Source organism: Ylistrum balloti, unplaced genomic scaffold (assembly GCF_031769215.1).
Source record: "Ylistrum balloti isolate Yb309-2 unplaced genomic scaffold, AGI_CSIRO_Ybal_v1 Utg369796, whole genome shotgun sequence".
NCBI classification, from domain to species: domain Eukaryota; kingdom Metazoa; phylum Mollusca; class Bivalvia; order Pectinida; family Pectinidae; genus Ylistrum; species Ylistrum balloti.
The window spans coordinates 936,079-951,994 of NW_026781976.1; the positions used below are offsets into that span (position 1 = coordinate 936,079).

A 15,916-nucleotide genomic window follows, 5' to 3' on the forward strand; every position below is an offset into this window, starting at 1 on the left:
AAACCCACATATTTAATCTCTGATCTGTTCCCTCTGAGCCTCTAAACCCACATATTTAATCTCTGATCTGTTCCCTCTGAGCCTCTAAACCCACATATCTAATCTCTGATCTGTTCCTCTGAGCCTCCCTACCAAGACTTAATCTCTGATCTGTTCCCTCTGAGCCTGTAAACCCACATATTTAATCTCTGATCTGTTCCCTCTGAGCCTCTAAACCCACATATCTAATCTCTGATCTGTTCCTGTGAGCCTCCCTACCAAGACTGAATCTCTGATCTGTTCCCTCTGAGCCTCTAAACCCACATATTTAATCTCTGATCTGTTCCCTCTGAGCCTCTAAACCCACATATTTAATCTCTGATCTGTTCCCTCTGAGCCTCTAAACCCACATATCTAATCTCTGATCTGTTCCTGTGAGCCTCCCTACCAAGACTGAATCTTTGATCTGTTCCCTCTGAGCCTCTAAACCCACATATTTAATCTCTGATCTGTTCCCTCTGAGCCTGTAAACCCACATATTTAATCTCTGATCTGTTCCCTCTGAGCCTCTAAACCCACATATTTAATCTCTGATCTGTTCCCTCTGAGCCTCTAAACCCACAAGACTTAATCTCTGATCTGTTCCCTCTGAGCCTCTAAACCCACATATTTAATCTCTGATCTGTTCCCTCTGAGCCTCTAAACCCACAAGACTTAATCTCTGATCTGTTCCCTCTGAGCCTCTAAACCCACATATCTAATCTCTGATCTGTTCCTCTGAGCCTCCCTACCAATACTTAATCTCTGATCTGTTCCCTCTGAGCCTCTAAACCCACATATTTAATCTCTGATCTGTTCCTCTGAGCCTCTAAACCCACATATCTAATCTCTGATCTGTTCCTCTAAACCTCTTGACCCAGACTTAATCTCTGATGTGTTCCTGACCCTGATTTAATCTCTCATCTGTTCCCTCTGAGCCTTTCAACCCAGACTTAATCTCTGATCTGTTCCCTCTGAGCATTTCAACCAAGACTTAATCTCTCATCTGTTCCTTCTGAGCCTCCCAATCCACATATTTAATCTCTCATCTGTTCCCTCTGAGCCTCCCAACCCAGACTTAATCTCTCATCTGTTCCCTCTGAGCCTCCCGACCCATACTTAATCTCTCACCCGACCCAGACCTAATCTCTGATCTAGTCCCTCTGAGCCTCCCCACTCATACTTAATCTCTGATCTGTTCCCTCTGATCCTCCCAACCCAGACTTAATCTCTCATCTGTTCCCTCTGGGCCTCCTGACCCAGATTTAATCTCTGATCTGCTCCCTCTGAGCATTTCAACCCAGACTTAATCTCTCATCTGTTCCTTCTGAGCCTCTAAACTCACATATTTAATCTCTGATCTGTTCCTCTGAGCCTCTAAACCCACATATCTAATCTCTGATCTGTTCCTCTAAACCTCTTGACCCAGACTTAATCTCTGATGTGTTCCTGACCCTGATTTAATCTCTCATCTGTTCCCTCTGAGCCTTTCAACCCAGACTTAATCTCTGATCTGTTCCCTCTGAGCATTTCAACCAAGACTTAATCTCTCATCTGTTCCTTCTGAGCCTCCCAATCCACATATCCCAACCCAGACTTAATCTCTCATCTGTTCCCTCTGAGCCTCCCGACCCATACTTAATCTCTCACCTGACCCAGACCTAATCTCTGATCTGTTCCCTCTAAGTGTCCCAACCCACATATTTAATCTCTGATCTAGTCCCTCTGAGCCTCCCGACCCATACTTAATCTCTCACCCGACCCAGACCTAATCTCTGATCTGTTCCCTCTGGGCGTCCCAACCCACATATTTAATATCTGATCTAGTCCCTCTGAGCCTCCCCAGTCATACTTAATCTCTGATCTGTTCCCTCTGGGCCTCCTGACCCAGATTTAATCTCTGATCTGTTCCCTCTGATCCTCCCAACCCAGACTTAATCTCTCATCTGTTCCCTCTGGGCCTCCTGACCCAGATTTAATCTCTGATCTCTTCCCTCTGATCCTCCCAACCCAAACTTAATCTCTCATCTGTTCCCTCTGAGCCTCCCAACCCAGACATAATCTCTCATCTGTTCCCTCTGAGCTTCCCGACCCATACTTCATCTCTCACCCGACCCAGACCTAATCTCTGATCTGTTCCCTCTGAGCGTCCCAACCCACATATTTAATATCTGATCTAGTCCCTCTGAGCCTCCCGACCCATACTTCATCTCTCACCCGACCCAGACCTAATCTCTGATCTGTTCCCTCTGAGCGTCCCAACCCACATATTTAATATCTGATCTAGTCCCTCTGAGCCTCCCGACCCATACTTAATCTCTGATCTGTTCCCTCTGGGCCTCCTGACCCAGATTCAATCTCTCATCTGTTCCCTCTGGGCCTCCTAACCCAGATTTAATCTCTCATCTGTTCCCTCTGATCCTCCCAACCCAGACTTAATCTCTCATGTGTTCCCTCTGAGCCTCCCAATCCAGACTCAATCTCTCACCCGACCCAGACTTAATCTCTCATCTGTTCCCTTTGGGACTCCTAACCCAGCTTTAATCTCTGATCTGTTCCCTCTGATCCTCCTAACCCAGACTTAATCTCTCATCTGCTCCTCTGAGCATACATTCTTACTTTATAAAAGTCATATGATAAATAGTGATGTTCTTACTAAAACACTTCAATTTTAGTAATAGAATTTGGCACAAGTCAAATCATCATCTTTTCCAATTTGTCTGACCAAGAAATTACATGCTCTTTTTACATAGTAAAAGGAATTCACACTGTTCACCATGCAATAAAGATATTTACACCCAATTCACTCCAAAAGTGTAATAACATGCTTTAACTTAAAACACAAGCTGCCACTTCATTTTTGCCATATTGACCTAAGGACCAATGTTTTAACTGAAAACTTCTGCCGTCAGTTCATGCTCATCCTGTTAACCAAAGGATGAATACTTTAATTTAAAACTTCACCTGTAAATTCACTTTCGCTCTATTGACCAAAGGACAAAGAGAGGGAAACCAGAAATGAGGCTTGGGTTTTTCAGTACACTGTACTACAATGCATATTATATTAGCACGCAAACTTCACTTCTACAACAGAAATAAGTTTGTTTTTACTGCATAATTTCCAGAAAGAAAATGAGTGTTTACCTGCAAAGAGGGCCTTGCTTCAACCTCTAGCAGCACACAGAACGCCAACAGTAAAAGTCCAAAACACCACAAGTGCTCCATGTTTACACTTGTTCAGCACATCACCTGTAACCAAAGAAACGCAAATGAAAGGTTAAACATCTTACTGAATCAACAGCACCAAATTTTACTTAAATCTATTTATCAAATACTAGTAAACTATCATTTGATTGAACACAATGACGAGATAGACAGTGTTATATATATTTGTCCTAATAATTCAGCTGGTTTTTAAGCTCAGATATCTTTTGACAAAACTACATTAAAAATGACGAATTAACAAGGCTACAGGACATCACTTATCTAGATATTGTTCTACAGTAATATCTTATCACGATGATCTAGTACGTTGATTACATGCATGTCCATCAGTACTAAGCTGCAGGACTCAAGACATCATATCAAATGTACCATGTGGTATTGATGTCTGTCTATTGGACCAAAAACAATGGTATATATCTGGATGTGCAGGCTTTAAATTAGATATTTACTCATCAATAATTGACTGTCCATTAGTACTCGGGCATTGAAGTCCTACACATTGTAGACTTGATATCTCTGTTCACAGTACTATCACATCTCACTTAAGTCTCTATTGATTCTACTTAAGAGAACCACAATGGCTAGACACCATTTCTGTCTTCTTGGAAAACCAGCAGAATAACATTAGAATGTTCTATGCATGCAAAATAATCCTCAGAAGATCAAATATGTAGAACTTATCCAGACTGTGTCGGAAAGGCAAATCAATAATGTGTTTTCATGCATAGTAAGCAGTGGGTTTAAACTACAACCATCAAATCCTTACTTTTCTACCTGTATCATAAAAAATTGGTTAGAAATCATCCCTACTTGTCATATATCTATCTTGGTTATATATCATACTTACCTGTCTTATAGTCAGCTTAGTTAGATATCATACCTACCTGTCTTATAGTGAGCTTAGATAAAATCCTTACATGTCTTGTAGTCAGCTTGGTAAGATATCATCCTTACCTGTCTTATAGTCAGCTTGGTTAGATATCATACCTACCTGTCTTATAGTCAGCTTGGTTAGATGTTATCTCTACCTGTCTTATAGTCAGCTTGGTTAGATATCATCCCTTCCTGTCTTACAGTGAGCTTAGTTAGATATCATACCCACCTGTCTAGTGACCTTCATTAAATATCATCCTTCCATGTCTCATAACAAGCTTGGTTAGGTACCAAACCTACCTGTCTTACAGTGAGCTTAGTTAGATAACAATCCTGTCTTATAGTCAGCTTGGTTAGATATCATACCTACCTGTCTTATAGTCAGCTTGGTTAGATATCATACCTACCTGTCTTATAGTCAGCTTGGTTAGATGTTATCCCTACCTGTCTTATAGTCAGCTTGGTTAGAGAAAATCCTTACATGTCTTATAGTCAGCTTGGTTAGATACCATTCCTACATGTCTTACAGTCAGCTTGGTTAGATAACATTCCTGTCTTATAGTCAGCTTGGTTAGATATCATACCTACCTGTCTTATAGTCAGCTTGGTTAGATATCATACCTACCTGTCTTATAGTCAGCTTGGTTAGATATCATACCTACCTGTCTTATAGTCAGCTTGGTTAGATGTTATCCCTACCTGTCTTATAGTCAGCTTGGTTAGATATCATCCCTACCTGTCTTACAGTGAGCTTGGTTAGATATCATCCCTACCCATCTTATAGTGAGCTTGGTTAGGTATCATCCCTACCCATCTTATAGTCAGCTTGGTTAGATATCATCCCCATCCATCTTATAGTCAGCTTGGTTAGATACCATCCCTACCTGTCTTGTAGTCAGCTTGGTTAGATATCATCCCATACTTACTTGTCTTGTAAACCTGTGTCTGCTTACATTAACTTTAAATATACCACTTTAATTTCCATAAACAATGACACTTGCTTTGGATGTATATCATACGAATAATGAAAAACATGTTCTGCTGTCGCTTGGGTTTGAACTACAATGCGTCGCTATCAATTACAACCTACTAGTTCTTTAGCTCCCAATGCATGTCAATTTCCTACAGCTTCTACTTCTGGGGTGTTTGATGCCTCCTAATATGTCAATCTGATCAAATCATCATTTCTACATTTATTATCATGAAAGTGAAGACCAGACAGTGGAGGGTAAGGGGTCATGTTCAGATGACCTCTATTCTTCCCATACAATTGGATTTTTCAGCCAATCAAAAATCATCTCTCCTATGCCTGTCCAGCATAAAATGGCAAAGTTGAAAATATTCAATGTCTTGCAGCAAATGAACAAAGTGAAATTTTCTAGTCTTCACATTATGTCATTACATCAACTTGCATCTTATGTATTTCAACAACCTGTAACACTTCAGCAAATCCCACTTTCATTTACTTCAATTCATTTCAGCTTCTAGTCTATCCTTTTTTGGGTCACTTCATTTCCTTAAGTGAAAGATTCAGTAATTACGAATGAGAATCTTTTAGTTAACAAATACATTATCAGATAAATACTCTCTGTTTTCATTGTGAGGAGATTTACAACGCCACCTTAGTATGTTTCAGATTCATTACACTCGGATATTATTGATTCAATAACAATCATAAGTGCTGAAGAGAAATAGGCTCTGGGATAATTTTGCAAGACAAATTTTGATTGGATGGTTGAAAGATCATCTGAACATGACCCCTTACCCGCAGCCAAACAGACTCTGGCATAATTTTCAAGACAAATTTTGATTGGATGGTTGAAAGATCATCTGAACATGACCCCTTACCCTAAACCAAACAGACTCTGGCATAAGTTTGCCAAACACGTTTTGATTGGATGGTTGAAAGATCATCTGAACATGACCCCTTACCTGCAGCCAAACAGACTCTGGCATAATTTTGTCAGACACATTTTGATTGGATGGTTGAAAGATCATCTGAACATGACCCCTTACCCGCAGCCAAACAGACTCTGGCATAAGTTTGCCAAACATGTTTTGATTGGATGGTTGAAAGATCATCTGAACATGACCCCTTACCTGCAGCCAAACAGACTCTGGCATAATTTTGCCAGGCACATTTTGATTGGATGGTTGAAAGATCATCTGAACATGACCCCTTATCCGCAGCCAAACAGACTCTGGCATAATTTTGTCAGACACATTTTGATTGGATGGTTAAAAGATCATCTGAACATGACCCCTTACCCGCAGCCATCATAAATAACGTAGTGTAATTATGATGACCTGCATTTTAATTTGATTGAAAAGTAATGAATATCATACCCTGACCCTTCACCAGGGGTTCAAACAAATAACTTTCACTGTATCAGTTGACTAATGAGAAATTCTGACTAGCCAAGGCTATTAATGTGACCTGTACTCAAAACTTCTTCAATTACATTGTTGCATGTTGTGTCATCCCTAAATTCTGCTGATTAATCATCTTTTTAATTTTCAAATAGATGACTAGGTTAAATTTTATCGCATAATTTTCAATTACCATCCCATCACTAATACATTATATATATGCAGTTTATGTTGAGTAGATATAATAAAAAACAATTCATTGTGAAGAAATGAATACAACAAAATAATATGTGATACATGGTAATGATAATGAACATTTTGAAGTGATGACAAACAATAAGTTCAACTCACCACTATGCAGTGGTGTACCTACAGTAACAATCATTATCATTAAAACAGAAAGTAATTCTCAAAGACTACCAGAATATAATATAATACAAATAATACTTGGGAGTTATGACTCATTTTTGACCTGCATAATTACACAATATATAATAAAATTACTACAAGAAAAAGATATGCACCACAACTGACTAATTAATTTTTTTCCTGACTGTATTAATTGTAGATCGTTTACAGTCACTGCAATATGTTAAATTTCATTTAATCTTTGACAGAATTTCAGATATATTGTTGGCATGTCGGCTGCTATCCAGAATTTTTTTCCTGTCAGGCGTACAGCATCGTCCCGTGTCCGGATCAGTTTATTGGAAAACACTTAATCATGCATTGGAAATCGATAATCGACCGACATCTTAATCGTAACAATTAAGACCTTAAACATATTATTTAATGAATATTTATCTTTTAAATTCTGACGTCTGATTGACGCTCGTAGATAATCTCTGCAACAGTCATTGCCATTACTCATGGTGCCGAGAGCAGCAGGAGCCGTGGTCCCGCACGCTCACCATACCGTGATGGTGCTGATCATGCACGTCACTACCGATAATATTGTAAAATAACTGACGAAATATTATTTTACTGACTACATTCTAAACACTCGATGACACTTATAAAACATCAAATGGAGAAATATTTCTCATTCTTAGAAAGCCTTATTTTCCCTTCTCACCATACGTACCTGCACATCGGAGCAGCTTCTCCAGTTCTGACTATCGATCGATAGGCCAATGCGCGCATCGCTACATAAACATCAAAGATGGCGTCGGGTGATCTCATTCCTCTTGGAGGGGTGACTAATGGGGTGACACTGCGACACACTTGAAACCGGGTGAATCTACCTGGTGTAATTTTGTATTTAAAACAGGGCTAATGTTGGATGATTATGACCGCCATAATGGCGCAAAACCTAAATTTGTTATTGAACAACGACAACGGGGAATAATTTGAAGAATTCTCCCTGCATTTTCTAGAAAAATCTACCATCACGAATGGTGCAATATAAACTAAATTATTACGTGTCTAGAAACTCTTAGTATGTGTCTGTGATATTTAATAATGAATGTTTAACTTTGATATATAAACTGAAAACTTTCTATTATGTGAAACTGTAATAGGAAACAGTAAACAAAATAAAACTGCCGCCGCTGGGGCTCGAACGAGCGACCTTCCGGTCTCTGGTCGAACAATACCATTCGACTAAAGGAAAATTTCCACTAACCAAAGCTAGTTAGGCGACCTGTATACTCAACTTCTACAAAATATTGGAGAGAAAGATGTACGTAAACAGTTTTCCAGACATAATGGACAATAAAAACGACATATTAAAAATAAATCAATTAGTATTGTCTGCTATAGGTTGGCGCTATATTGTGACCAGTGCCTTGTTTTACAGTATATCGAGGCCGTTATATTGCTGGTTAAGACGGCATCTTCCTATTGATTAATGGTGTTTTGCTGGTGTTTTTTTTATTACAATTTATCAATTTGTGACATTAGTTCCGAAACCAAATTAACATGCATAAAAAGTTATGGTATCCTCTGCATACATGGTGCAAATATTTGAAAATAATGATGTAATATTTTCGCAGGGAATAGTGATATTTTGCCGATGAATTATCTACAGTTGTATTCTATATCTACTAAATTCTATATATACTATATACTAAAAATATTTCACGAGAGAATTGTCGATATGTTTCAGAATGCCCAACGGGTGCAATATATCTGAGTACAACGACTGAGAAGACCGATACGTTTTTTGTTACTTTTTTTCTTCTTTTTTCACTCAGAGCAGAGAAGTTTTTGACGTAATCAGCCAGCAAACCGGTAGTTGTGAAAAGTAATTACGATACTCGACTTCCAAACATGTAACACTTCGCTTTCACATTCAATCATTTTCTCGTTTTCGATCATTTTCTCGTTTTCAAAATAAATTTCGTCTGATATTTCATTGTTTATATGGACACACACACACACACACACACACACACACACACACACACACACACCCTCACACACACACACACACCCTCATCCCCCCCCCCCCCCCCACACACACACCAAATTGCAAAGTGCTTAATGTGAACGGTTGTTTTTGCTAATAACGTTACTTTATCAGTTTTTCTCATCACAGTGCGAAAATGATCTTTTATTTGTTTCTCAAATTCTGTTTCCTACATCAAATTCTTTGTAGTTAGTTTTTATCCTTTGTAGCTATAAATATTCAATTTTCAATTACCAACAGTCTGATCAATCATACCTGGAGCCCTGTTTCAGTGTTGGTCATATCAACTCTTACCACATCAACTGAGCTATCGGCACAATTAACCAGTAGTGGTGTAATTTAACCTTGATCACAGAATTTAAATAGAAGAGACCAACTTACAAAAAGTTATATAGATACGACATTTTCCAGTATTGTTTTAGATTAAGTTTTTTTCTCAGTTCATACTTAGATGATTTTACTTTTCCAACATATGTTGTTCTTGATTCACTAAGGTGATACCATTTGTATATAACAAAACCATTTAGAGATAAGATGGTGTTAATACCATCATAGGCAGGATAAATAATCTTATATCCAAACACTATATATTTCAAGTTTCTGAAATTCATAGTATAACCTTGTCAAGAGTAGTTCTTATATGATCCCGAAGTGCATTAACTCTAAAACATTTGATAAAATAGTGGTTATAATCATCCGGGATCTTACAAATGTGACAGTTTTCGTTTGTCTTAATGTTTCATCTTTTTAATAAGATGCCATTGGGAATTATATTATGAAATAATTTCCACTCGAAATTTTGTTCGTCGTTCTCTATAAGAACCTTGAAGACAAATCGGGAAAAGTTTGAAAAAGTAACAAATATTTTCCGTTAAATTTAATTTATCTTTCCATACTTCAAAGGTATGTGTTATATGTATTTTTCATCTCCAGTATCGTGTAGACATCTTTACTATCTCCCGCTTTCACCGAAACGGGGGATATCAATTTGGGTTTGCCGTCCGTCCATCTGTCGCACTTTCGTTTCCGTGTTCTAACTTCCCCAAATATCATCCAGTTTGGGTGAAACTTGGTCAGCAGATTCATCTTGGGGTCATTAAGACTGAGTTTGACTATCAGTGTCATCTGTTAGTAATTATGCATGCTAATGAGGTATCCTTTGATTTCATCGGTCAATATGTTTGGAAAGCGGGGGATATAAATTCCATGAACTTGCTTGTTACTTATGTTTTTTTAAAGATAACAGTTTGTATCTAGATTGTATTGTACACATAGACATCCTTTCGTAGAATTTGCTCGACTGATTTGGATTTTTCAGTCCTCAATTCCTCTAACCATAATCTTGGTATTGCTCGTTTTACGGATGCTATTTCAGCTATCCAGTTACGCTTACATTTCAATTTCTGATACATATATGTTTATGAAATTGTCGTCAATCTTTCCGTCGCCTTTAACAATATCATTAATATATGTGAGACCCGAGTCAATCCAATTCTTCAGGCATAAAGCTTTACTATTAAGTGTTATATATTTGTTACACCAGATCACGTGCTGTTTTATTTTCCCGTAATTCATGATTCCATCATTATCTATGTGTATTTTGTACCATGCACATGGCATATCCAAATAGAAACAAGGTAATTCGTGGATATTGGCAAAATTATAATAGATCCTGTATTCATTTTAAATACCAAATTATTCTTGCCAAACTTATCAAAATAAAATCGAGGTATAATTTTCCAGTTTGCTTCATTTTTGTTCAGTAATCGCTTAATCCATAAAATACGTGTAACATTAACATGACCTTCAATGTCTCTAATTCCTAGTCCACTTTTATCAAAGTCACAAATCATAACATTTCGCTTTACCCGATCAGACTTTCCATCCCATATAAATTTATACATAATTTTTCTAAGGTTTTCATTGTATCGTTATCTATTGCAATTGCACTGACAACAAAAGTAAATTTTGAAAGAATTAAACTTTGTATAATTCTTAGTATAGGTCAATACTGGTTATTTTTTCTTTCCAACAAAGATTGGAACATACTTTATTATTTCTTCCAAAATAAAAACCCAAGGATTTTACCATCTTAACCCACTTGATACCCAAGTAACAGGTACTTTTATTTTTTATTAGATCCTACAAATATTCCTTCCGTTTTATCTTTATTTAATTTCAATCCGGACACTTTTCCTAACTTTACAACCAGTTGTAAAGCCTTTTCCACTTCTCTGTACCCTATGAACAACGTTGTGTCATCAGCTAGCTGAGATAACCTTACATTCTTATTATCGATTTCTATACCACGATAATCTGTTGTGTTACGTAATTAACAGGCCAGCAGTTCCACCGCAATGACAAATAATAAACAAGATAGAGGACAGCCTTGTCTGATACCACGCGATATCTTATAACTTCCGGTTAACCAAATATAATTTTTAACACATCCTTTAATATTAGTATATAATGTTTTAACCCAATGAATGAATGATTCCCCAAAACCAAATTTGTTCAAACTATTTATCATAAATCCTCACTCATTTGTATCAAAAGCTTTTAAAAAAGTTAAAAATACTATTCAAGAATTAATGTTTAACTTCTCCGAATAGTCAATTATGTCTTTTATCAGTCTACCTCTAACTCAATTTTATCTGGATTGTTTGAGTTGTATAACTTTGAGAATCTTTGCAGGATCTTTCTTAATTTCCTCATTTTTTCATACGCAATTGTGAAATTGTATTTTAACTGTTTGTGTTTCTCCATACCTCCTTGTTCCTTGCATATATTTTTAGTTTTTAGGTCATCTGACAAGAAGGGTCATGGTGACATATGGTGATTGCACTTCATCCGTCGTCCGCCATGAGCCGTAAGCCGTGAGTAAACTTTTGACATCTTAAACGTCTTCTCAAGTTCAACCAGTGGGATTGAGCTCCAACTTGTCTGAACTGATCCTGAGATGGTCCTGACCAAATATTATTGTTTTGCTTGTTTCTTTGTTAAGGAAAAGAAAGAGAAGATTTGTTGTTATTTTTCAGCCCGATCAAAACTTCAACATGGTAACCACAGCAGCCATTTTGTAACACGAGTTTTGTTTTTCATGAACATAACCTACCGTTTATGAGTTTCTGATACTTATTGAATTCATCAAATTAGTCAAAACACCATCAGCGAATTCTGTAGTTTGTCCATCAATTCGTCGATTGTCAGATGACCGTTGAGGGCCGTGGCCCTCTTGTTTTGATAATGAGATAAAGTAAAAACATCTTTAAAATTAAACAAACAGCCACATTAACCAGTATGTCACTTCCTTCACTTGGTAATGATTTGTATGACAAATGAGAATATTCCGTGACTGGTACAACTGAATTTAACGTCACTGGATCTGATATCAGAACAGTATTTTCAACATAAACAGAATATTCCAGTTAAACATCAACTTCTCAGTTTTCTCAATTAAGATCTTTCATCTCCTTGAAACCGTTCTGAACAAGAAGAGTTTATCACTGTGATCAAGCAAACATTAAAAAGGGACTGTAAAATTTTGTCCTTTTCTCCATACAAGGAAGAAATATCTAACCTTTATAACGTTTAATGACTACAATACTGTAACATTTAATGACTACACTACTGTAACATTTAATGACTACACTACTGTAACATTTAATGACTACACTACTGTAACATTTAATGACTACACTACTGTAACATTTAATGACTACACTACTGTAACATTTAATGACTACACTACTGCAACATTTAATTAATACACTACAGTAACATTTAATGACTACACTGCTGTAACATTTAATTAATACACTACTGTAACGTTTAATGACTACACTACTGTAACATTTAATGACTACACTACTGTAACATTTAATGACTACACTACTGCAACATTTAATTAATACACTACAGTAACGTTTAATGACTACACTACTGTAACATTTAATGACTACACTACTGTAACGTTTAATGACTACACTACTGTAACGTTTAATGAGTACACTACTGTAACGTTTAATGACTACACTACTGTAACGTTTAATGAGTACACTACTGTAACATTTAATGACTACTGTAACGCTTAATGACTATACTACTGTAACATTTAATGACTACACTACTGTAACGTTTAATGAGTACACTACTGTAACGTTTAATGACTACTGTAACGTTTAATGAGTACACTACTGTAACATTTAATGAGTACACTACTGTAACGTTTAATGACTACTGTAACGTTTAATGACTACTGTAACGTTTAATGACTACTGTAATGTTTAATGACTACTGTAACGTTTAATGACTACTGTAACGTTTAATGAGTACACTACTGTAACGTTTAATGACTACTGTAACGTTTAATGACTACTGTAACGTTTAATGAGTACACTACTGTAACGTTTAATGAGTACACTACTGTAACATTTAATGACTACTGTAACGTTTAATGAGTACACTACTGTAACATTTAATGAGTACACTACTGTAACATTTAATGACTACTGTAACGTTTAATGACTACACTACTGTAACGTTTAATGACTACTGTAACGTTTAATGACTACTGTAACGTTTAATGACTACTGTAACATTTAATGAGTACTGTAACATTTAATGACTTATTGCAGTAATGTTTTAGTCAAATTTGAAGATATAAGGTGTAAGGGAAGTAATACAGACAGAACTATTCATTCTCAAACAAATGACAGAAAATGTACAGCAAACATTTGGATGAAAGAATTACATTGAATCTGTTTAGCTTTGATGACAAGGAAAGAACTCGAAGCCATCAATTTAAATCGTATAGAGACCAGTAATTTTCATTGTCTACCTTGTCCACGTCATCAATCCAAATCTGTCAGAGAATGGATTATCATTTCAATAACACAGTTTTCTACGTGTTATCTTTGTCACTTATAAGACATATATCAACAATGTGGCATTTATTGTGTATGTACATGTCGGGTTTCAAATGCCGCTATCTGTTTCATATTCAATTCATTGTCTATCACGCTTTTATAATACATTGATACTTTGAGAATAAGTACCACCATTAAAAATACAACCCTGACGATTTCTAGTCTAGTCACTGACTAGTTCTACCCTAGATTCACTGACGAGTTCTACCCTAGAGTCACTGACGAGTTTTAACCAATAGTCACTGACGAGTTCTACCCTAAAGTCATTGACGAGTTCTAACCAAGAGCCACTGACGAGTTCTACCCTAGAGTCATTGACGAGTTCTAACCAAGAGTCACTGACGAGTTCTACCCTAGAGTCACTGACGAGTTCTACCCTAGAGTCACTGACTAGTTCTACCCAGGAGTCACTGACGAGTTCTACCCTTGAGTCACTGACGAGTTCTAACCAAGAGTCACTGACGAGTTCTACCCTAGAGTCACTGACGAGTTCTACCCAATAGTCACTGACGAGTTCTACCCTAGAGTTACTGACGAGTTCTAACCAAGAGTCACTGACGAGTTCTAACCAAGAGTCACTGACGATTTCTACCCTAGAGTCATTGACGAATTCTACCCTAGAGTCACGGACGAGTTCTATTAAGGGTCACTGAAGATTCTACCCTAGAGTCACTGCTGAAGTCTACCAAAGAGTCGCTGACAAGGTCTACCCTAGCATCACTGACTATTTCTAGTCTAGTGTCACTGTCGAGTTCTACCCTAGCATCACTGACAATGTCTGGTCTAGTCACTGACGAGATCTATCCTAGGGTCACTGACGAGTTCTACCAAGGAGTCACTGTCGAGCTCTACCCTAACGTCACTGACGAGTTCTACCCAAGAGTCACTGCTGAGTTCTACCTTAGCGTCACTGAGAAGTTTCACCCTAGAGTCACTGATGATTTCTACCTTAGAGTCACTGAGGATTTTCACCCTTAAGTCACTCACGATTTCTAGTCTAGAGTCACTGACGAGTTCCACCCAAGCATCACTAAGGAGTTCCACCCTAGAATCACCGAGGAGTTCTTCCCTAGTATCACTAATGATTTCTAATGAGTCACTGACGAGTTCTAACCAAGAGTCACTGACGAGTTTCATCCGTAAGTCACTGACGATTTCTAGTCTAGAGTGTCTGACGAGTTCTACCCTAGAGTCACTGTCACGCATCACTCGAGTTTCATGTTTTCTAATGCCAAATTTGTGGTGAACGTGTCCCTAGTACATTCATTTATATTGTTATAACTCTCCGTCTGGATTGTATTCATATTTCCCCCTTTTGATTTTTAACATTTTGATGGCTGTTTGTTTTCCATGGACTCATTTTAGAAGATATTTTGCGTTTGTATATATGGGAAATAGTGTGACCGTGTGTGAGTCAGTTATTTTGGTCCCAGGTGTCGGCGGGCACATCCGCTAGTTAGTTAGCTTTAAATGGAACACGTGAAAAAAAGTAGCAGCCTACGCTTTCATATTGTGAAATTTTGAACACTATAAGATGTTCAATGAACGAAGTTAACGACAACAACAGGTTATTCATGAATCACGACTATTTAAGTCTGACGTGAAAGCTCTTTGTGGAGAAAATTAAAATTCTATTTTACGTCACTGGTTAGCAATGCTGTTCAGTTCTTCCTGGTATACTGAAATGCCATGATATAGATGTATACAAAATGTATATGATCGCGATGAAATGATAAACAATATATGGCAGTAAGGCTTATAAAAAAAGGTAAAATTACGTCATATATAAACTGCTGTATTTCCACGAATCTCTAACTTCCTGGTTGTGCGGAAAAACCTCCTCAATAAATATCAGGTCCCAGTTCCTTAAAGCCTGGTTAGACTTAACCAATAATTTAAAATTTTCAAATATTAATGAAACAAAAGAGGGGAACATTCTTTATCATTCTACAGATGTAGGTTTGTAGAGACGGATCAGATTAATATTTTTAAGTGTCAGTTTTGATGTCTAAGTCCTTGTTTTTCCTGTGACAACAATTAAAAATTTTAACTTTCAACAAAATAACTTTAACCATGCGATAGTTTTTGAGCA

The 15,916-nt window shown here is 37.1% G+C and overlaps 1 protein-coding gene across 1 annotated transcript in view; it reads right to left on the reverse strand.

Moving 5' to 3' along the window:
* The window catches only part of LOC132544397 (uncharacterized), a 69,521-nt gene extending 66,278 nt beyond the window's left edge, over nucleotides 1–3,243 (reverse strand). Inside the window, exon 1 of the mRNA XM_060207985.1 lies at nucleotides 3,163–3,243. Coding sequence (XP_060063968.1) covers nucleotides 3,163–3,243 — 81 coding nt within the window. The remainder of the gene's footprint in view (nucleotides 1–3,162) is intronic.
* Nucleotides 3,244–15,916: the final 12,673 nt, after the last annotated feature.